This window comes from Siphateles boraxobius, unplaced genomic scaffold, assembly GCF_051911475.1.
Source record: "Siphateles boraxobius isolate OS27281-9 unplaced genomic scaffold, OSU_SipBor_1 25, whole genome shotgun sequence".
Classification (NCBI taxonomy): domain Eukaryota; kingdom Metazoa; phylum Chordata; class Actinopteri; order Cypriniformes; family Leuciscidae; genus Siphateles; species Siphateles boraxobius.
In genome coordinates this window covers 5,511,855-5,534,793 of record NW_027508866.1, presented here as the reverse complement: position 1 = coordinate 5,534,793, position 22,939 = coordinate 5,511,855, and the positions used below count along the sequence as shown (strand labels likewise).

Here is a 22,939-nt window from a genome sequence, read left to right as displayed (position 1 = left end):
TACTTCTGGGAGTTCTGCAGCAGATTGGCAGCGTTCTGGGGGCTGGGATTTTGCCTGGCAAGGTTCAGCCAACCACGCGTGTCATATTCCACCCAATCTGTCCCATAACTGTGGCCGAGCAGGAAGTGATGTGCATTTTCACTTTTAAGCACCGCTGTGCGACCTGCAGAAAAACAACACATAAATTGGTCCAGGGCAGAATGTAAGTGTGTGAGTTTGTGTTTGCGCATGCTTGTGTGTTTGACCTGTGCTCTCTCCCTCCGAAGGGCCGTAGTAACTGAAGAGTCGTTGCAGGAGTGTTTCCTCGGACCCTCCCGGCTGTAAAACCTCCTCCTCCATCAGCCAAAACAGACCTCTGGCCTCATCTGTACGGGACAGAGTACGTACCTGAAACACAAACATGAATATCCAATCTAAAATGATCTCAATCGTAGAAATAATACACACACTTTTCCTTCAGAACTCTCACATTGAGCTTTTCTATTCTTGACTTGTACTTATAAACACGGTTAAAAAAGTACATCACCATGACTGGCCAAACAATGACTTTTAATATAGGATTAAATGTGCCCTGCATTGACAGTCTGTCAAAGTGTTTTTGATTAAACACAAATGCAGAGATGGGAGTTACATTACATAATTATTATCCAGAGAGCTCTTTTTGATATAAATCACAAAAACTTTAAACATTAGCTGAATTATTAGCCATAGCAGTTGATTGGTTCAGGAAGTGTGTCTCACCAGAGCTTGACTGGAAGACTGATCAATCACAGCCAATGAGCGAGAAGGGCTGGGCTCCAGGTCATCCAGTGTAATCTCAATGTTTTCCTATGGAAACACAGAGACAGTTCATTTGTTTGGATGGACATTGACTCATAATGCTTTGCTTCAATTAGATGACATGCAAATTAATGAAACTAATTAAACTGCAAATAATTGCATATGCCAATGTTTGTGGTGAAAAATCAATATACACTACTGTTCAAAAGTTTGGAATAAAAATTTGTTAAAGAAATTCATGCTTTTATTCATCAATGATACATTAAATTGATCAAAGGTGACAGTAAAAAAAAATTGTTCAAAATAAATGCTGTTCTTTTGAACTTTCTATCCATCAAAGAATTCTGAATAAAAATCCTTCAACAAAAATACTACGCAGCACAGCTGTTTTCAACATTGATAATAATTAGAAGAAGAAAAAGAAATGTTTCTTGAGCAGCAAATCATCATATTAGAATGATTTCTGAAGAATCATGCGATGCTGAAGACTGGAGTAATGATGCTGACAATTCAGCTTTGCATCAGAGAAATAAATTACATTTTAAAATATATTAAAATAGAAAACAGTTCTTTAAATTCTAATAATGTTTCACAATTTTATATTTTTTTCTGTATTTTTGATCAAATAAATGCAGTCCTGGTGTGCATAAATAACTTATTTCAAAAACATAAAAATATCTTACTGACCCAAACTTGTGAACAGTTGTGTATTGTTTGTTGTATTTCCTATCTGAGATAGACTTGAAGGCCATTCATATAGGATTGTTAATCGATTGTGATTAATTGTTTGTCTATGTACAAATGCATCATAGACATCTTGGTAATCTTGTGCCATCAGCTTTGTTTTTTAAGATGCTATGTCAAGTTAATAGTAGTTTAAAGTTTTCAAAAAGGCACTCAATTGGAACCACTCAACATTTTATTGCATTATTTTTTATGGTTATTTTATTAAACTGTCAGAGTAGTAATACATTGCTCCACTGACCCATCTAATACAGGCAAATGGCAAATAAATAAAAGAAATTTGTAAATAAAAAACAAAAATGTACATTTAAGTTGTAGTATATTAACAGCCATGTAGAGCTTTTATAAGAAGCCGAGTGTCATGAGATTTTGACTTGTCATTGGCTCAGGATGTGTGTTTTTTCCGCACCTCTTTGTAACGCTCCAGTTCCCTTACGAATGTCCGCTCCTGAAAAAGCATCTGTAGACGTTCCTGAGCGTAATTATGGCAAAGCTCCTCAAACGTTGCACCGCGCTGGTTCTTCACCTGACGAGGGTTCTGGAACCCTGGTGTGTCCACAATCAGCAGAGAACAGAGAGAATGCTGACTGGACTTCAGTGCTCTGAAAGGAGAAAAACACATCTGAATGTCTCTCTTACCCACTAAACATTGGACGTCGGATAGACGTGCAGATCATGGATATATTGGGTCTTTCGGTCCATGACCAATTCTGGACATCTATTCGATGTCCAAACTAGGTCCACTATTTGGACGTCCTATGGCAAGCTGTTTTATCTTAAATTGTACCCAGCCTTACTCGTCGTAATTGCATTTTTACTAGTAAGAATTCAATTAGAGAGCTCTACAATTCAATTCTTACTAGTAACAATTACAATTAGAGAGCTCTACAATTGAATTGTTACTAGTAAGAATGCAGTTGCAGAGCTCTTTAATTCAATTACAGAGCTCTGCAATTATACATATCTTTAATTCATTTTTTACTAGTAAGAATTCAATTAGAGAGCTCTCTAATTGTAATTGTTACTAGTAAGAATTGAATTGTAGAGCTCTCTAATTGAATTCTTACTAGTAAAAATGCAATTACGACGAGTAAGGCTGGGTACAATTTAAGCTAAAACGGCTTGCCATGGACGTCCAACCATGACCCAACTTGGACGTCACGTTGACGTTCAACATTTGACCGTTGAACTGGGTCATTTTTTTGGACCTCATTTGGACGTCTATTACAGGTGCAGGAAATTTACATGATTAATATGCAATATTGTTTTTATTTACAAATATCAACATTGTTGTTATCAACATGATTAATACATATGAATACAGCTTATTTATAATTATTTAAGATCATATCAAAAAGCTCAAACAGTAGAGCACTGGCACTTGCAACGCCAAGATCATGGGTTCGATTCCCAGGGAAAGCAATGGAATAGGAATGTAAATGTGTAATGCATTGTAAGTCACTGTGGATAAAAGCATCTGCCAAATGCGTAAATGTAAATACATGGTACAGAAAACATGTCCTCCATCCTTTTGAAACATGGGACTACAGTTATAGAAGTTGTATAGAAACGACGTCTAAAATTAGTCAAAATTTGATGTTGAAAAGACGTCCACAAACGACCACATTTGGTCCCACGGACGTCAACATTAGACGTGCAATAGACGTCTAATAAAGACGTCGCCTGGCGTTACAAAACAACCCCTTCAGTGGACCAAAATTGGACGTCCAAAAATTACATAGAACAGACGTCACTCCGACGTCACATTGCGCAGTGGGTACCCTACTAAATAAGTTCGTAATCACTGATTACCTGTTAATAAGAGAGATGATGAGCGTGAAAAGCTCAGAGTATAAACCAGAGGCCATTGACTCCAAACACTCAGCTGCTGTTGCTTTAGACACTGAAACGCACACAAAAACTCTATTTAAACATAAAATAGGAAAGTATTTATGACATATTTAAGAGTATTAACAAACAAAAAAGATACCCGAGCTGTCCGTATCATCCGTACTCTGCCGGACGCTTACTGAGCGGGGCAGGGTGCTCTTTCCCTGCTGTTTGAAGATGGCGGACGACAACTCTTCCAGCGTGCAGCCCAGGAGATACGCGGCTTTCTGAGCCCACTCGTGTCTGGCGAACTGCTTTCGACCTGCTGGAGGGTCAGAAAGCCACATTCACAAAAGAAAAACAGTGTTACCACAAAACATCCATCACATTATGCTGAACTAGAATAGATTTTCCAGCTACTTTGAAAGCTCTTTGGTCAAATGTTCCTAGAACAAGGAGAAACTTTCATCTCCTGAATTGATGATCAAAGAGAACAAACATTTTATTCTGGCGTTCAGCATCAGAGAGCAGAAACAAGCACACAGGCAGATGAAAGATGGGCACAGTTCTATCAAGATGCTAAATAAATAAAATAAAAAATAATAAAACCACTTCAGGGTTAAACAGAAACAGGGAGAGAGAGACTTGCATTTACCTGGATCTGTTTCTGTGTTGATGTGGGCAGCATGCAACATCATTATGCAATAAAACACATGATTACAACGAATAAAACACAAACACAACAACAATGAAACAGTATTAAACACTGATGATAACTGACAAATGTTTTTTAGACATCAAGCGCATACACACACTTCTCGGTCACATGAGTGAAAAGACTCTACTGACTCTTAGTGGACAGATGTTAAAATACATTCTGTGTAATCAGGCATTCTGTGTTCTACAGTGTTCTCGTGCATTCAGATATTAGTGTTGGTTTAGACACTGGAGAAGATGGTCGCTTTACCTTTGGTGGCCCCAGCGGCACCGAGATGGTATATGGCTCCTAAAATCAGCCACACAGTTTTCTGTTCTTCAGCAGAGATGCCCAGGACTTTCATGGCAGCCTGCAGCTTAGTGAACTGCTGAGTGGCTTTCTGCTTGTCCTCGGGCTACAGAAAAGATGATATGATACAATGTGTACATACACTCACCTGAAGGATTATTAGGAACACCATACTAATACTGTGTTTGACCCCCTTTCGCCTTCAGAACTGCCTTAATTCTACGTGGCATTGATTCAACAAGGTGCTGAAAGCATTCTTTTGAAATGTTGGCCCATATTGATAGGATAGCATCTTGCAGTTGATGGAGATTTGTGGGATGCACATCCAGGGGACGAAGCTCCCGTACCACAACATCCCAAAGATGATCTATTGGGTTGAGATCTGGTGACTGTGGGGGCCATTTTAGTACAGTGAACTCATTGTCATGTTCAAGAAACCAATTTGAAATGATTCGAGCTTTGTGACATGGTGCATTATACTGCTGGAAGTAGCCATCAGAGGATGGGTACATGGTGGCCATAAAGGGATGGACATGGTCAGAAACAATGCTCAGGTAGGCCGTGGCATTTAAACGATGCCCTATTGGCACTAAGGGGCTTAAAGTGTGCCAAGAAAACATCCCCCACACCATTACACCACCACCACCAGCCTGCACAGTGGTAACAAGGCATGATGGATCCATGTTCTCATTCTGTTTACGCCAAATTCTGACATCTGAATGTCTCAACTCAGACCAGGCAATATTTTTCCAGTCTTCAACTGTCCAATTTTTGTGAGCTCTTGCAAATTGTAGCCTCTTTTTCCTATTTGTAGTGGAGTTGAGTGGTACCCGGTGGGGTCTTCTGCTGTTGTAGCCCATCCGCCTCAAGGTTGTGCGTGTTGGGGCTTCACAAATGCTTTGCTGCATACCTCGGTTGTAACGAGTGGTTATTTCAGTCAAAGTTGCTCTTCTATCAGCTTGAATCAGTCGGCCTATTCTCCTCTGACCTCTAGCATCAACAAGGACTGCCGCATACTGGATGTTTTTCCCTTTTCACACCATTCTTTGTAAACCCTAGAAATGGTTGTGGCAGAAAATCCCAGTAACTGAGTAGATTTTGAAATACTCAGACCGGCCCGTCTGGCACCAACAACCATGCCACGCTCAAAATTGCTTAAATCACCTTTCTTTCCCATTCTGACATTCAGTTTGGAGTTCAGGAGATTGTCTTGACCAGGACCACACCCCTAAATGCATTGAAGCAACTGCCATGTGATTGGTTGATTAGATAATTGCATTAATGAGAAATTGAACAGATGTTCCTAATAATCCTTTAGGTGAGTGTATAAAACAGATAAAATGTGTGTCTAGCTCTGCCTTATGATTGCATGTGTGGCATTTCTTACCTTCGAGTGAGGGAGGAGCCCAAACGTGTTGTTCTCAGCAAAGTGATTGAAATGAAGTTCAGTCCTGAAAGGCACGATGATCAACTTTAATCTAGATATGTTCCTGCTATGGATGAATCTCAGTTTGCACACTATTCATACTATTTATTGTGAGAGAATATGGCATGTTAAAGATGGCAGGATTGATTAATGCCGTAAGTATGCACTTAGTATGCATGCTTTTTGTTTTTTTAATAATAGTCTCTCACTCACTTTAGAGATGCATCTGCTCCGGCCATCAGATAGTAAAACACATTGAAGCTGGATTCTGCTTCTGGTCGCCTGGTCACTCTGAACTTCTCCAGCAACATGGTCTGTATGGGAGACATACAGTAAAGCAAATCAAAGATAGATCCCCCAGTGAAATGATGAATAATTGCCCCCGCTGTACACTACCTGAACGGATGCAGACGCCACCTGTCCTGCCTGGTCGAAGTCAAGAGAGACTATGTGTGAGAAGCGACTGGCGTTCCCATTCATAGCTGTACTGCAGTTTCCAAACGCCTCTAGAACCGAATAGACCGCCTGCCATTTCTCAGCTGTGGGGAGGGAACAGTTCATGATGCTCAATAAAAAGCATAGAATTTATCTTGATTCATTTCCCTCTGTAACAGCTGATAAAGCAAGGCAAGGCAAGTTTATTTATATAGCACATTTCATACACAATGGTAATTCAAAGTGCTTTACATAGAAGTAATTTAAATATACATATATTTTTTTGAATAAAATAGAATAAAAAGGATATAAAATACAGTGCAAACAGTCGGACGAACAGTGGCACAGTGCTCATTCAGTAAATGCACAGCTAAACAGAAGTGTTTTGAGTCTGGATTTGAATGTGACTATAGAAGCACATCTGATCTCTTCTGGAAGCCGATTCAGCTGCGGCTGGCATAATCTCGCCATGCTTAGAGTGAACCCTTGGTGTTTCTAGCTGATGTGGTCCTAATGATCTGAGTGATCTGTTTATATTCAGTGAGCATATCTGCAATGTATTGAGGTCCTAGGCCATTGAGTGATTTATATACCAGTAATAATACTTTAAAATCAATCCTAAATGTAACTGGGAGCCAGTGTAAAGACCTGAAGAGTGGTGTGTTCATATGTTCTGGTTCTGCTCAGCGTTTTGTATGAGCTGCAACTCTTATGGTCTTTTGGGAAGGCCAGTGAGAAGTCCATTACAATAATCCACCTTGCTGGTGATGAAAGCATGCACAAGTTTCTCCAAGTCTTGACTGGAAACAAAGCATCTAATTCTTGCAATATTTTTCAGGTGATAGTATGCTGATTTAGTTATTGCTTTGACATGACTACTGAAACTAAGGTCTGACTCCAGAATCACACTGAGATTCCTGACTTGATTTTTAGTTGTTTGACGCCTAGAGTGACGGTACGCGTTCACCTTGAGAACTTCATCTTTGTTTCCAAACGCAATGACTTCAGTTTTGTCTTTGTTTAACTGAAGAATGTTTTGGCATATCCAACTATTGACTTCATCAATGCATTGGCACAGGGAGTAAATGGAGCTGTAATCGTTAGGCGATAGGGATAAGTAGAGCTGTGTATCGTATGCATAGCTGTGGTAAGCGATTCGGTTCTTTCTCATTATTTGGCTCATTGGGAGCATGTACAGGTTGAATAGGAGTGGCCCAAGAATTGAGCCTTGAGGGACTCCGCATGACATGGACGTCCACATGTACAATAATATTACATGAATAACTTGTGGTGTGTTCACACCGAACGCGAATCTAATTATTTGCGCGAGTAGATTACATACAAAGTCAATGCAAAGACTCGAATAGACGCATCATTCGCGCCGGGCGTCGCGAATGACACGAATTGGGCGACGCGTTTGCCACGAACATCTTCCGCGCAAGTTGAAAAATTTAAACTCGAGCGAATGTTCAAGCATCTAACTAGACGCAATAGATGCGTATTTGACGCTCTATTCGTGTTCGGTGTGAACACACCATTACACTTAAAAAAAAAATTGAAGATTAGAAATGTTGGCAACTAACTGAAATAAATGTTTAAGTGAAGTAAAAAAATTACTAAAACTAAAAAAATATTTTTAAAACAAGCTTCCAAAGTTGAAGGCTTTAAAGTACAAGAAGCACAAACAGAAAAAAGCAGGCCATGCTGCTTCTTTGTTCCTCACCCGAGTACACCTTTCCACTGCCGGCTGCGATGGTGACCAGGTACTGCAACAGATGCTGGCAGGTGGTGGTCTTTCCGCTGCCGCTCCTGCCCAGTAGCGCGATGGTTTGATCCTGACGTGTTGTCAGCAGCTGATGATATGCCGACTGAGCAACAGCGAAGATGTGAGGGGCAGTTTCCTCCCTCCGGCAGCCCTTAAACATCTGCATCACCTGTTTTAAAGAGACCATGTCACTCCATCTCTTTTGAACATAACTATGAGGCGACCATGATTTTTTGTGAAGTTCGTAACCTTCTCTGAGTACATGGCAGGGGTGCTGAGAGGATTGATCACCAGCAGATTTGACCCAGCATAGCTGTGAATGAGGTTTCCACCATAGCGCTGACGCAAGGTGTGAAGGATGCTGGATTCATTGAGGTACAGAAGAGACGAGAGATCCTCCACTCGATCATATGATAAAGGATTCGCCTGATGAGAGACAGATAGATAGATAGATAGATAGATAGATAGATAGATAGATAGATAGATAGATAGATAGATAGATAGATAGATAGATAGATAGATAGATAGATAGATAGATAGATAGATAGATAGATAGATAGATAGATAGATAGATAGATAGATAGATAGATAGATAGATAGATAGATACAGTGCCTAGCATAAGTGAACACACCCATGCTAAAGTTGACTAAAAAGAGGAATAAAAAAATCATCTTTTGGAAATTGATCTTAATGCCTTAATTTAAAAAATTTGGAAAAATCCAACCTTTAAAACCACCAATTTTCTTTGTGAATGAATAATGTATCATAAATAATAAATGTTCTTCCTTAAAATACAGGTTGCTTAAGTCAGGACACCCCTATGTTAAAATCCCATACAGACAGCAGATTTTTATTTTTAGAGGCCAGTTGTTTCATGGATCCAGGATACTATGCATCCTGATAAAGTTCCCTTGGCCTTTGGAATTAAAATATCCCACATCATCACATTCCCTTCACCATACCTAGAGATTGGTATGGAGAACTTTCCATAAGATCATCTCTCAATGCAAATCATACCAGCTATTAGGCTAACTGAAATAACTCCATGCCAATCTCTAGGTATGGTGAAGGGAATGTGATGATGTGGGATATTTTAATTCCATAGGCCAAGGGAACTTTATCAGGATGCATATTATCCCGGATCCATGAAACAACTGGCCTTTAAAAATCAAAATCTCCTGTCTCTATGAGATTTTAAAATAGGGGTGTCCTGACTTACGCAACCTGTATTTTATTTATTTATTTACGATACATTATTCATTCACAAAGAAAATTGGTGTCCTTAAAGGTTGGATTTTTCCTCATTTTTTTAATTAAGACATTAAGATCAATTTCTAAAGATGATTTTTTATTCCTCTTTTTAGTCAGCTTTAGCATGGATGTGTTCACTTATGTTAAGCACTGTACATAGGCCCACCTTCTCCACATCATCCTCGTCCACTTCCAGTAATGTCCCATCATGCTCCAGTCTGACCTTCACTTTCCCCTCTGGGAGAGAGCCCATCTCTGTCTTGAGCTGTGTAGCTATACAGGCAAAATGAATATTTGTTACTGGACAGTTTAGGATTCAGATCATAATAGAAGTGAACACTATGACTTCACTAACCCAAAGAAAAGCCATCTTTATGGACAAGCCAGACTTTCTCAGCATTGTACCAGGCCTTCTCTGCAGCAAGCTGCTCCTCCGTCTTCACCTGCAGTAGAGCGAGAGAGAACACACACAAACTGTGAATAATGTAGATAATAACTCTGTGATGGATTGTGATTCAGTTTTTCAGTCTGTTATGTTTGTGACTTTAGAAAGTGAACACTGCTAGCACAATCCTGAGATTAAATATATATAAAATATAAATTAAATATATTGGTAATGAAGCATCTGAATATAATATAGTGAAGCATCTGCACACAAGAAAACTGCTGGAGATGAGCATAATAGAGGGAGACAAACACATTTAACCTAAAAAAGAATACAGCAGAGAAATCATCAGGTTAAAGTGTATAGAGAGGGTGCTCACTGCAGAACCAATGGGTGGAGCTTGACATCCAGCACCCAATCGCTGGACGTAATGGGTGGAGCTAGACGGTTCAACCACACCCAAGCATAACTCGCTAAACATAACTCCACCCATTTTGTCCAGGAGGTGGAGCTAGACTAAGTCAAACTCCACCCATTACGTCTAGAGAGAAAAATGTAAAAAAGTTTTCTTCACACACCACAAAGAGATCTATAACACACAGAAACTGCAAATTAACTGAATTATCAAATGTGCACACATATATGAAAGTAAAATTTGAATGGGAAACATGCTTTGGTTCAACCAGGAACTCTGAGGTGATCTGACTCCTCTAATGGCACTATGAGACTCTACCAAGCTGTACACATAAGCAGAATTTGACACAGGCAATGCAGTGGCCAGACCTTAGACAGACTGGCAGCTTCATGTGCAGCCTGCAGGATTGCCACAGGGTCCTCGGCTGCCTTGGCCTGCAAAGGGCCGGGAAAACCAAGAGATCAAAAGTTGTAAACACAAATCCTCAAAAGATAAATAAACAACAGGGAAAGAGGGAGGGATTAATGAACCTTATATGATTTATATTTTACATGAACATTAGTCAAACCCCCAAATTATTGTGAACTGAAGAGAAATCAACAGGGCCCTCTTAAAGGGGTCCCTAGTGAAAAATATACTAAATGTATTTGAAATACATTTATTTTATGCTAAGTATACTACAAATACATTTACACAATGTACTTAATATAGAGTTAGTTCACCAAAATGAAAAAAGCCCATGATTTACTCACCCTCAAGCCATCCTAGGTGTATATGACTTTCTTCTCTCAGTTATATTAAAAAAATATCCTGGCTCTTCTAAGCTTTATAATGGGTGTGAATGGTAACTTGGATTTTGAAGCCCAAAAAAAGCACATCCATCCATCATAAAGGTGATCCATACGATTCCCGGGAGTTAATAAAGGGGCAAAGCGATGCTTTTTCTAAGAAAAATTTCCATATTTACAGCTTTCTAAACTTTAATCACTGCCTTCCGGTAACGTCCGTACGCGAGTCTAGTTCCGACCTCTTACCCCCAATTATGACGTATTGACAAACGCAGAATCGCAGAGGATAGAGCAAAGCAAAAAAACGCTCACAAATTAGAAGTCTAAAATGAGAATTTTTAAAGGGTAACTAAACCCTAAACCAACTTTTTTAAGTTAATGATCTGTAAGAATGGGGCTTTATTAGTATTGTTCATTGATTCGAGTAACTTTTTTGACATTTGTGTATAAAGTGTTTTAATTCTACAATATATGGTGTAAAAACGTCTGAGTGCTGCCCTCTTCAGGTTGAACAGTGGCTACTGCAGTTGAATTTTCCTATTGGATGTTTGGGGTGGTTCGTGACGTAAGGGGTTGTTGGTGAGGTAGGCAAGTTCCATACAGACAGATGCGTCTCAGGTGCACGCCCCCCTCTGCTGGGCTCTGCCCACTTTTCCAGCATTTTTCAAATATTGCCAGTGGGTGGAGTCAGGCTCTGACCAGGGGTTTAGTTACCCTTTAAAGAGAAATGTCAGAGGAGCTTGAGTTTGTTGCCCAGCACTATTTGTTTGAACCGAAAGATGGGTCTACTCTCGCTTACGCTACTCCTATATCCTATACGTCGGGCGTCGTGTCAGAGGTCACTCTTTTGCCTGAACTCGACTCGCAAATGGTAATAATGGTGTGGTGATGGCGCAATGGATAAGACACATGCCTTTGGTGTGAGAGACCCAGGTTCAAATCCATTGTGAGACACCAATGTGTCCCTTTAGCTGACACTTAACCCCTAGTTGCTCCAGAGGCGTGCGACCTCTGACATATATAGCAATTGTAAGTCGCTTTGGATAAAAGTGTCAGCTAAATGATTAAATGTAAATGTAAATGTCATAACCAGAAGATAGAGATGATAGTTTATACAGTTATTCACTTCAGAAGGCCGTATGGATTACTTTTATGATGGAAGGACGGCTTCAAAATCCAAGTTACCATTCACTCCCATTATAAAGCTTGGAAGAGCCAGGATATTTTTTTTATATACCTCAGATTGTGTTAGGCTGAAAGAAGAAACTCATATAAACCTAGGATGGCTTGAAGGTGGGTAAATTATGGGATAATTTTCCTTTTTTGGGTGAACTAACCCTTTAATAAAACACTTCATGAAAGAAAGAAAGAAAGAAAGAAAGAAAGAAAGAAAGAAAGAAAGAAAGAAAGAAAGAAAGAAAGAAAGAAAGAAAGAAAGAAAGAAAGAAAGAAAGAAAGAAAGAAAGAAAGAAAGAAAGAAAGAAAGAAAGAAAGAAAGAAAGAAAGAAAGAATAATTCTCTGTTGTGGGCATCACTGGAGACCCCTACAGATGAAATCATATTGGATCAGTGAAGAGTCCAAGTGGCCCTGAGCAAGAGGTGATTATATTCAAACCACCTGCTCATACTAAGTTCACTGCAAGACCAAGTCTGACACAATAGTGTAACAATAAACAACTGTTAACAGCGGTCAAATCTGAATATCAGCAGTGAGACAAACAACAATGACATATCCACTTTCAACACACAAATCTCACTGCTGAACACCTTTGTATTACACAAACATCTTGGCAGTTGCGGGACACACACACACACATACACACACACACACACACACACCTGTTGGTTGGCGACGGTAGAAATCTGAGATTGAAGTTTTTCAGCAGGAGCCGCAGAAGTTTTTGACACTCCTTTCACCTTCACAGACACAGCACTAATCAGTGTCCTTGTATGCAAGCAGACGGTCTACAATCATGCCAAACAACAAGCAAGATGAGAATCCCCACAATCAGGAATTACAACACTGCGACTCACATGATCCGCTCCAATGCAATGTTAGTCTGATTATACAGCCAACAAAGTTTCTAATATTTCCATAGGATTTCTACCCATCAACTTGTTATTAAAGCCAGTGGGGAGTTTAAAGAGATGGTGTGCTTTAGGAAAAAAGCACAAAAAGTTGCTTCCAGCAAGCATTACTTGCCATGCTGAATTCTTGTAGGCGACGGCTGATTTCAGAGTTTTAGCTGCAATCCACTTCAGAAGGTTAAAGTTAAAGTCTTTACACAAGGGTGAGAAAAAGAATTTGACATTAGATATTGCGAGATATTAGTTCTGCCGTGATCCTCAAGGAGTTTCACACCATTGGCTTGCGGAGCAATTACATGCATTGCAAAATCATTCAGAAACACATGCAATCTGTACCTCTGGCTTTCGCACAGCAGCAGTCCGTGGCACAGGAATAAAGCCTGCGGGGGGTGCTAATGGGTCAACTTTGGGCTTGGGGATAAATCCTGCCACCGGGGCAAACGGGTCCCGCTTTGGGATAGGAACAAATCCCACTGGAGGTGCCAGGGGATCAGGTTTGGGAATAGTTTGAGCAGAAGGATTTGATTTAGGAGCCGGGATGAATCCCGTCGGTGGTGCCAGAGGATCAGGTTTGGGTGTATGTTGAGTGGAAGGATTTGCTTTAGGAGCTGGGATGAAACCAGCAGGTGGAGCCAATGGGTTGGGTTTGGCAGCTGGAATAAATCCAGCAAGAAGGGTAAGAGGATTCGGCTTAGAAGGTAGAAAGCCAACAGGAGGGGCAAGAGGGTCAGCTTTAGGAGATGGACTGGTTGCAGGGGCGGATGGTTTGGGTTCCTCTGAGGGGGTCTCACTTTCCCCAATCCTTTCTTTGCTTTCCTCCTGGTTTTCTTTCCGTTCGGCAGCTCTCGAGCGGGAGCGATGCTCTTTAGTCCTTGCACGACCCATTAGGCTGGTCAACCCAAAGGAGAGGGCATCTCCATCCACTGAGCTGCCGGCTTGCTGGGGACGACTTGTTTTGGGAACAGAAGTGGCTGTCGACGGCTTTTCCTCTGATCCACTTTTGTGCACTCCTCTCCTTGCCGACGTGTCCGACTCCACGCAGCCATGACGTCCACTTATAGAGCCACTGCTTCTCTGGTCTACAATCAGTGGCCGCTCTGGATTCACCTCTGTTGATGGTTCAGCTGGGCCACTTACCGCTGTCTGAGACTGACTCATGCTGCTCTCACTGTCCGACTGTTCACACAACCCAAAACACACATGTACAGGTCACCACAAAGTAAACACCAGTGAAATAACCCGCTAGCAGCAAGACTTAAAGTTAAAAGTTCCCATCCAGAACTATTTCAAAGTTCACAATAGCTTCAGTAAAATTCAACAAGCAACAACCTTTTGGAGTTTCCAGAATTTGCCAACATATGGGTGCCATTCTGAATATCAGAGGGTCATTACGCTCTCCAGCCCAGAAGCAAGAAGTACTGACAGTTAATCTGAAACACACTTTGATTTGCTCTCTTCCACATGGTCAGGCACTTTGCAGCTGTTTTCTCAGCACAGTGAGGCAGGTTAACAGACAAACCCTGTAATTAAGCTCACTGCAGTGTAACGCTGGTGTACAGCCCTAAAACACAACTCTACAGGATCAAACGCACAGCCTTTTTGTAGACTCTTTTACACACTATGCACAATTCAGAACCGGTGTTTTGCAGAGACCTCACAATCACCTCACACTATAAAATGACAGTTTAAAGTGCGCATTTAGTTATAAGATACTAGTAATGAGCTCTTATGTGGAGACAGACCTTCATGTCTATCCTGAAGGTGATGATGCTGGTGCTCTTCCAGCTGTGCACCTCCATGATGACTTGCAAACCTCTCACACATTTGCTTCAGTCACACACACACATCCCCAGCTCAGCATCCTTCTCATGCTCCTTCCTCTCTTTCTCCCTCCAGCTGCCCCTCCCACTACAACAGTGATTGGAGGACAAAAAAGGGCAGGGTGTGATGTCAGCAAACTCCGCCCACTGGAGCACAGCAGTTCCAAAAAAACATCCACAATCACTCTCACCTCCAACTGCAACAATTATCTTAACTCCTGCTTCTATTCACATTTGAGAATCAGAAACAGATGAACTGCTTTCATACGGTAATTATAGACAAAGTGTAAGGCTGGAAGCCAACAGCTGTCCTAAAGGGAAAAGACCACCATTTTCCAAACAAACCCCATCTTTAGCACCTCCTGATGATATATGTGAAGTAAACACACAGAATGTGTTTTAGATTGAACCACAGCCACAATAACAAATGCATAATGCTGGGAGATGTGATCTCGTCTGATCTCAGAACAGACACCCGTGTGCAATCCGAGTCATGCAGTAACACTTACTTTTACACCTGGAACATTTTCATCTTTCACCTGAAGGGAGGCAGATGGAGACAGTATTAAAGATCAGGCTCTCTGACCTGAGACATTGTGCTTGATGTCTTATGTGACCTCTGACCCTGCTTTCTCTCTATTCTGCCGTTCTACAGTTTAGGCAATGGGGATTCTCATAGAGGCAGAGATGAGGTCAGACAGATCATTATCCTTCTGTAAGAATAAATTCTAATGCCTGTCTTTACTTTACTAAAGGATGGTATACAAAAGGATAACATACATGCACCTAACTAGAAAAAGTCACTGAATGTCGACAAAGAAGAGTACAATGTATAATTCCTTGTCCACTAGTACTTAACGGAAAAATACATTTTGTGGCGGCCTTCGAAGTTTACCAAGATCCCTTTTAAGTATTTCAAATAAATTGCTTATTTTTGCACCATTATTATGGTGATGGGGAAAAAAATTGAGGTTGAGCAAAAATGTTTTTTTTTAGCAAATGCAAAGTTTCTTACGGGAACACAAACATTTTGCCAGGGAATGTAAAAGCACTGAACTATAGTTTTTCCTCCTATTTTATAGTTTTTGCAGTCCCATTTAGGGGTTCTGTAAAATATTGACCAAACCATCATATATCTTACTCTGTAGAAAAATCATCTAAACTGTATCTTCTAAACTACCGTAGTTCTATTTCACCTGTCCTGAGCGGGCATTAAAATTAACAAATTATGAATTAACAAACAGCATAAAAACTGTACTTCCCTTTTTCTCCCAAAATGAGAAACGAGATGAGAAGGCCATGGAGAAACAGAGAGGAGAGGAGAGGAAAGGGGAGGAAAGAAAGGCTTTTTTGGTGAGAGGCAGAATACAGGATCGGGAAAATGCAGGCTTCTCTGTGAATGGGTAGAATGAACAGCTACAAGGGAAGAAAAAGGATGAACATCAAATCTGTTAGATGGATTAAAGGGTAAAGAAGAAGCATCATTTAGGTTTACAACATGACACTCGCTTAGTCAAGCAACAAGGCTAGAGATCAATGACGCAGCTTTCTGAAACTGCACCTAAAAATGAAAATTCTGTCATTGTTTACTGATTCTCATAATATTCTAAACTTATTGGGCTTTCAGGGCTTTCTTAGTCACTCCTTTTAATATAGTGAATGTGAATGACGACTGGGGCTGTCAATCTCAAAAATGACAAACGGCTCATATCTAGACTCAATCATATGACTCGTGCTATATTCCACACCTTCAAAAAAAAAAAATTAAGTTGTTATTTGGAGCATGAGGGTCAGTAAATTATAACAGATGGACAAACAAAGATCTAAATAAAGAATAAAGCACTAAGCTTCTCATGGATAAAAAAAAAACATGCTGGAAGAGCACATTTGTAATGCAAAAACAACCGGTCTTAAAGTGAAAGTGCAGTTTAAAGCAACAGAGCTTTCATGACACACAGTCCCTATAAATAGAGCACACGTGAAGAAGCCACGATGTGAAGTCACCAACACACACACACACACAAACACACACACGGCTGTCCCGCAGGCTTTAAACCCTAATTCTTATACCTGTCAAACACAAAGAAGACACATCGGATTCCCTCTGTTATGTCAACCAGTTAGTCAGGTAGGCATCCATGGGCAGACGTCTGGAGCAGAACTCAGGGTGGGACAGGACATTACGACATAGACGTCGAGCCGGAGTTCGGGCTCGGGAGGGGGGATAGCAGCTGTTGCAGGACACAGAGGATATTAATAACCATGTAGACCCCAGTACCCCCTAACCCACACACACACATAACAAACTGGATTCAAATAGCTAAACTGTCCTTTCAGAAAGTCCAGCCAAACTCAATACACAAACTTCATCAAGAAACAACTCTGTTGATGAATGTTTAAATCCCACCACAAGGGGGCGACAACATGTGACTAAACAAAATGCTGCTGTTCCTTACAGATCCACCAGAGGGAGACGCTGTGCACACTTCTTGATGAGTTCATTTTTGTTATCCTGACTTAATTAGTTACAGACAAGTCTTAAGCCTAGTCCCAGACTGAAATGCATGTTTGAGCTGTTTTAACTGAAAGCAATATCCACTGACATCTTAAAATGGCCTAATTCTGGCTTAATCTAAACCCTGTCTGTGAAAGTGTTTTATATATAGTGTTAGTGTTAGTGTATATTAGTGTTTTCAATAACCTTCATCCTACACTGACTGTCCCACTATCTAGAGACTATGTCACTATGGAGCTCTTTTGATTTAAGCCTTAATGCAACCACCCAAAATACCCCAGAAAAAAACAACATATTTACATGCTAAGAAACAGTCAGAATACTTAACAAACATTCTAGCAATCACTTCAAACATTCATAGTATTGCGGTAATGACTAGTTTTGCTTCAGAAAATGTGCAGATCTATTTTCAGTAACAAATAGCGAGCCTAACTGATTCACTGTGATTAAAAAGTCTTCAGCTCTAAAGTAAACGGTAAAAGTAATTGTTCATTCCGGTAAAATTTATCAGCTGCAATGAGCCTCTGTGATAGGCCAAGGTTGGGAACAAGGTGATTTCTGATTGGATGTGCTGCAACTAAATTAACCAATTTAAAACATATTCTGATTAAATGATTCTGCATCAACATGCATGAATGTTCACAGAAGAAATAACACAATATTATTGTGACTAACTGCCACACAGCTACAAACCCACCATGAGGCCTTTTATTCTGGTGGGGTTGTAGACCAGTCCAGGCCTGTCATATTGTATCATATCAGCACTCCCAAACAGGGCACAAACAGGCCGGAGTTGTCTATGGAGGACGCGGTGGGCTCCTTAATCTGATTAGCTCCCCGGCGCAGATGGATCCCTCGTCTCTGTGTGGTCTTTCTACAAAATCCTCATGGATCAGTGAATTTCTTCATCTTAGCTGTTTTCACTGAAAGCAACTCTTCTGCATTCAGGACTTCAATGCTTTAAATGGACATAATTAAAGACTGATGTTAACTTCATCCAACATTCTTGCATTTCTTAACTATAGCAAATTATTAGAGTAGGCATAAACAGGGGGCATGACTAAATGGCATACATCACACATATGCACTAACACAAACACAAACACACACACACACACATCAAAACTTACATTATTGTTATGATGAATTAGGAGGGTCTCCAAACAAGAACTTAATGTCACATGGTGGGAGGTCTAAAGACTTTTTAAGCCCCACCTAGAAGCCTATTCGTTGCTATGGTTAGAAAACGTAGCACCTCCTTCCTTAAAAGCCTGGTTATTCTTAGCTCTTCTTGCTAATCCGATGTTTGTTAATACCAAGTGCTAATGGAGCAGAAAACTGTGCATTTCATCTGCTATTAAATACATATAAGCTGTATTTTTATATATAATATAGGCTATACATAAATTATTTGATTAAATCTAGGAATAACGCATAGCTAGCATAGAAAAGATTAGCATAGCATAATATGATTTCTGAGGTGAATCCAAGCCATAGATCTTAGTTAAAGAAGATCACATACTGTATTTACAATGTTCAATGTGTCGTATCATTCAGTTGCCATTGAAAATATGTCTTTCTACAAATTTCTAGTGTACAAAGAAAAACTGTGAAACACAGGTTGTAACTATACATTCTTCTACGGGCCAAACTACGGGCTGGTTTAAACACTTGCTCCACAAACTCATAACATATTGTAAAGATGCAAAAAAACCAGATGTTTCTCTCATTCAGAAACATCCTGAGGGCACGAGGCGCGAGCCCTGCGGACAGAAAACAGCAGCATGTCTGGTCTTGCTGCTTCTTTCTGTGATTTCCATAACGTTTATGCTATGGGAAAAGGGCCTACATGATGTAAGAATACAAGTGTCATGCTCAACATAAACAAAATCTTAAGGAAATTATCAAATAAAACCACAATAATTATGGATGGATTCAATTCGGTGAATAAAATGAAACATTCCCAAACTTGTTTGTCAAATTTGATTAAAAAATAAATAAATAAAGTCACCTTTATGAAAACTAAAGCTACACAACCAAATCAAATTGCATGTGCTATGACGACACCAAAAGGCATTCAAAATGCATTTCACTTCCATAAAGCGTTAAAGTCACCATGCATCATTTATGTACTGTCTTCAAAATCTTTGATTGACACAAAGATCTAGTATTTTGTGATTTTTATTATTTTTTTTTTTTTAATATGTATGTGTGTTTTCTTTGCTCCCCTGGCTCTAAAATGTATGTTGTATTGTTTTTTTGTTTAAAACAATAAAAAAAAAAAAAAAAATTATTCCATAAAGCGTTAAAGTAACCATGCAATCAAAATTGAGTTTTATTTTTCTTTGCTAAAATTCATGTACTCAAGTAGTTCAAATAATTTCCTCTCCCTCTTGAAGTGACATCTATTCTTTGATGACATGTTTACCGGCGCAAGGGCGAGACAACCTGTCATGAGATCATAGAAATAATCCGATCATCCAATCAATTCCCGGTGGACAAAATCAAGTCCCGCCCAACATTTTTTCTTGTTAGAGAAACAGTTTCACTTGGATATATGTCACAGTGGAGAAGAAAATACTAATCGCAACTTCTGTGTCATGCCGACTTTGAGAAAATAAAAAGGTCATTGTTTTGATCCAATGCATTGTGCCGTATTCTGAGGGTGTGAATATCCGGCAGGTAAGTGACTAACCATTAAACGGACTGGTAAACTGGCAGAGCTGGAATCATCCTTGTGCCAACATGCTCACAGCTTGAATACTGGACAGCTTCACACAACCATACTGCCAAATACCAGTGCAAATCAGCCCAAAAAAGCACAGCTGGTCGTCACATTGACCCAGCAGTCCAAACCAGGATAATTATCAGCCTGAATAAATAAAACCACTTCCTGGACCCCTGTGGAGGACCGAGTCAGACCAATGACCAGCGTCAATATCAAGGCCCTCTCAATCTCACGACAGCACTGGACGACACTGACAGCTTGAGAAAGACTTCTGGGTCATCGGCCAGAAAACAAAGTGGAGACATAAAGAGAGTTTTGACAGAGAGGACGGATGGACAGCAGACACTGATGACAGACGAAAGACACTTCCTGTATTCAGTGCCTGATGTGCAGCCAACTTAATCTATTACATAATCTAATCTGATGCTAGTTAATGAAGCCATTCACGGACAGATTGTTTCAGAGCAGTCAGAGGACATTAATAGTCCACAGGCTGCTGAACCCTATCAGAGCAGACGAAAAAAGAGAGCCATTGAGCCCAAAAATAAATAAATAAATAAATAAATACAGGACAGTGTTGCCAAAACTGAACTAGAATGCAAACATTGACTGACAAAGCCATGCAGATAATTAACTGTTAGACTGATAGATATTATTAATGCACAATTTTAAAATAAAATAATACGCTGATTTGGTGCTCAAGAAACATTTTTTATAATTATCAATGTTGAAATTTTTTTTGCTGCTTAATATTTATGTGGATACCGTGATACTTTTTTTCAGTATTCTTTGATGAATAGAAATTTTCAAAAGAACAGCATTAGTTTGAAATAGAAATCTTTTATAACATTGTAAAATGTCTTTACTTTTGATTAAGTCATTATTTCCTTGCTGAATAAAAGTATTGATTTCCTTTCCAAAAAAAAAAAAAATCTTACAGACCCCAAGTTTTGGAATTTTAGTGTATTTCATAATTTTAAAAGTTTGACCATAAAATACATAATAGTACTTAAAAAAATGAAATAAAAATGTGTTGCTACAAGTGCATTTCTGTAACAAAAATGTTAACCAGCATAATATAAACGGAAACCTTCAACACTTTAAGACATGTAAATGTAAATCAGCTCATCTGTGATTGGCTAACCTTTATGTATCAGCATAGTTCATCAGGGCAGGCCAAGATATGCTGATACTGCATAGGTGTCGATATATAAAGCGTGGGTGGTTTTAGGTTAGCGAACGTCTACATTGTACATCTAACTCTTTTACTCCAAAAGAGCAAGGAAAAAAATTGCCTTTATATGCATTTTTGAAGCATGCTCATGTAGTAACTCTCAGTCAAAAAAGCCCTGAAAGCGTTTGTGTGTTCAGATTTCCCAACAGCAGTCACACACAAAAGGTTAAGAAGAGCATGTTCATTCATTCATTGGCAATCCTTCAGTTAAGAGGACCGGAGAGGGTGTGAGGTGACAGTGCGTCTTTAAGTGTTGTTCTTCTCAGTACAGTAATGCAGCCAAAACCTGTCTATCTGGTAAACTATCAGCACAAACAATCAAACCTGTCAAAAAAATTACAAGGGCTTCCTGTCGCATTCACAGACACTATGACTGAACAAATGCCAAGTATTCTATTGGCAAAAAAAGCCACACATGCTGCATGACATGAGAGTATCTGCCTTCCCTGAGCATTTCAATTATGAAGGGAATTAATTACTGACAGTCAGTGTTGATAGTGTTATCTCCAGTGTTGACGGTAACGCATTACAAGTAATCGGATTACTTTTAAAATGGATGCACTACTTTTAAATTTACAAAAAAATATCTGAGGTACCTTTTTAAATGATTAATGCAAGTTACTTTGTTTTCCCATTCATTGACTAATGCCACTTTTGTCCCCATGTTGAGAGAAATTGGGTGTAAGTGCAGAGATGTTGTGTAAACATGCTGGTTATTGTTTTATACTTTCAAAATTTGATGCAAACCTGCAATAATCAAACTTGTCAAATAATACAAATGAACTAAGAATTTAATCTCAATTTATTAACCAATGACTTTGCTGCTGACCTTCAATGATCCAGTTCAACCATACTAATAAGCACAAATGACTTTAGATAAACATCACATTTCTGTTTCATTTTTTGCTTTAATTGCTGAAGGAAGAGTGTTGAACCAAAGCCACTTTAAGGCAAGCCTCGAAAGTTAGCAAAAAAATAGTGTAACGCAGCGATACAAAGGGAAGGAAATTGTCAATGTCAATGGAGGAGAGGCTTCACTACGTTAAATAAATTGCTTTTGTGGGAACATTTAATAAATCTACTGCCTAAAACTTTTGTTTTGGATTGATCCATTTATAGATTTTACACTGAAAAAATGCTGTTTTATAAGAGAAGTCAGAGACTATTGCGTAACAGTTAGGATTCAGTTTACATTCAGTTTCCCATTCATTTCTATGGTACTATCCGCCAACGGTGATTGACTGTCGCACAACTCTGAATGAACTTTAATGATGTCAAGGCTTTAATGTGATTGGTTATAAAGGCCCATGTGATTCAAGACCCTCATATATCCCAATTAAACCCATAGACAGTAAAAGAAATGGACACAGCGACCCCATTGATTTCAACAGACTGAAGCCCGATTATTGCACTTCCTGTCAGATGGCAGAGCGACTGTGTGGGCTCAAACTGAGCGTGACGACAGTCTGACAGTTGTAAATCTTCTAGTAGCAGTGGCAAGACACCTAATTCCTCAAAAACGTTGTTGAAATATTTTGTCCTGTTGCTTTTATGAACTCTCTATCTATGGGCTTCTCCTTGACTTTATGCCTCTATGTCCCCCCGATTGCCTCATAGACAGTAAAAGATTGCCTGCGAGCTTCTCCTCGTCTATACGGTAATTTCTCTACTGTGCGACAGAGTCGCGTGGTTATGACGCAATCGTTAGCCTGTTTTTAACAAAAACGG

The 22,939-nt window shown here is 39.6% G+C and overlaps 1 protein-coding gene across 15 annotated transcripts in view; it reads right to left on the bottom strand.

The window, feature by feature from the left end:
• Positions 1-22,939, bottom strand: part of myo18aa (myosin XVIIIAa) — a 60,714-nt gene that overhangs the window by 28,972 nt on the left and 8,803 nt on the right. For 5 of the 15 annotated variants that reach the window (XR_013207067.1, XR_013207068.1, XM_077242146.1 and 2 more), the window contains exons 3-16: positions 9,594-9,681; positions 9,405-9,511; positions 8,236-8,412; positions 7,945-8,155; positions 6,183-6,325; positions 6,000-6,100; positions 5,748-5,811; positions 4,322-4,466; positions 3,515-3,679; positions 3,337-3,427; positions 1,934-2,126; positions 742-828; positions 246-387; positions 4-163 (exon numbers count right to left, since the gene is read on the bottom strand). Coding sequence is in view for 11 of the 15 variants with exons in the window: in XM_077242146.1 (XP_077098261.1) it covers positions 4-163; positions 246-387; positions 742-828; positions 1,934-2,126; positions 3,337-3,427; positions 3,515-3,679; positions 4,322-4,466; positions 5,748-5,811; positions 6,000-6,100; positions 6,183-6,325; positions 7,945-8,155; positions 8,236-8,412; positions 9,405-9,511; positions 9,594-9,681 (1,874 nt within the window). In the remaining 4 variants the exon portion in view is untranslated. Of the gene's footprint in view, positions 1-3; positions 164-245; positions 388-741; positions 829-1,933; positions 2,127-3,336; positions 3,428-3,514; positions 3,680-4,321; positions 4,467-5,747; positions 5,812-5,999; positions 6,101-6,182; positions 6,326-7,944; positions 8,156-8,235; positions 8,413-9,404; positions 9,512-9,593; positions 9,682-10,406; positions 10,473-12,665; positions 12,744-13,250; positions 14,207-14,656; positions 14,811-15,243; positions 15,276-15,998; positions 16,151-16,804; positions 16,949-22,939 lie in introns of those variants that run through there. The other 10 variants (XM_077242138.1, XM_077242143.1, XM_077242140.1 and 7 more) reach the window with 5 other exon arrangements.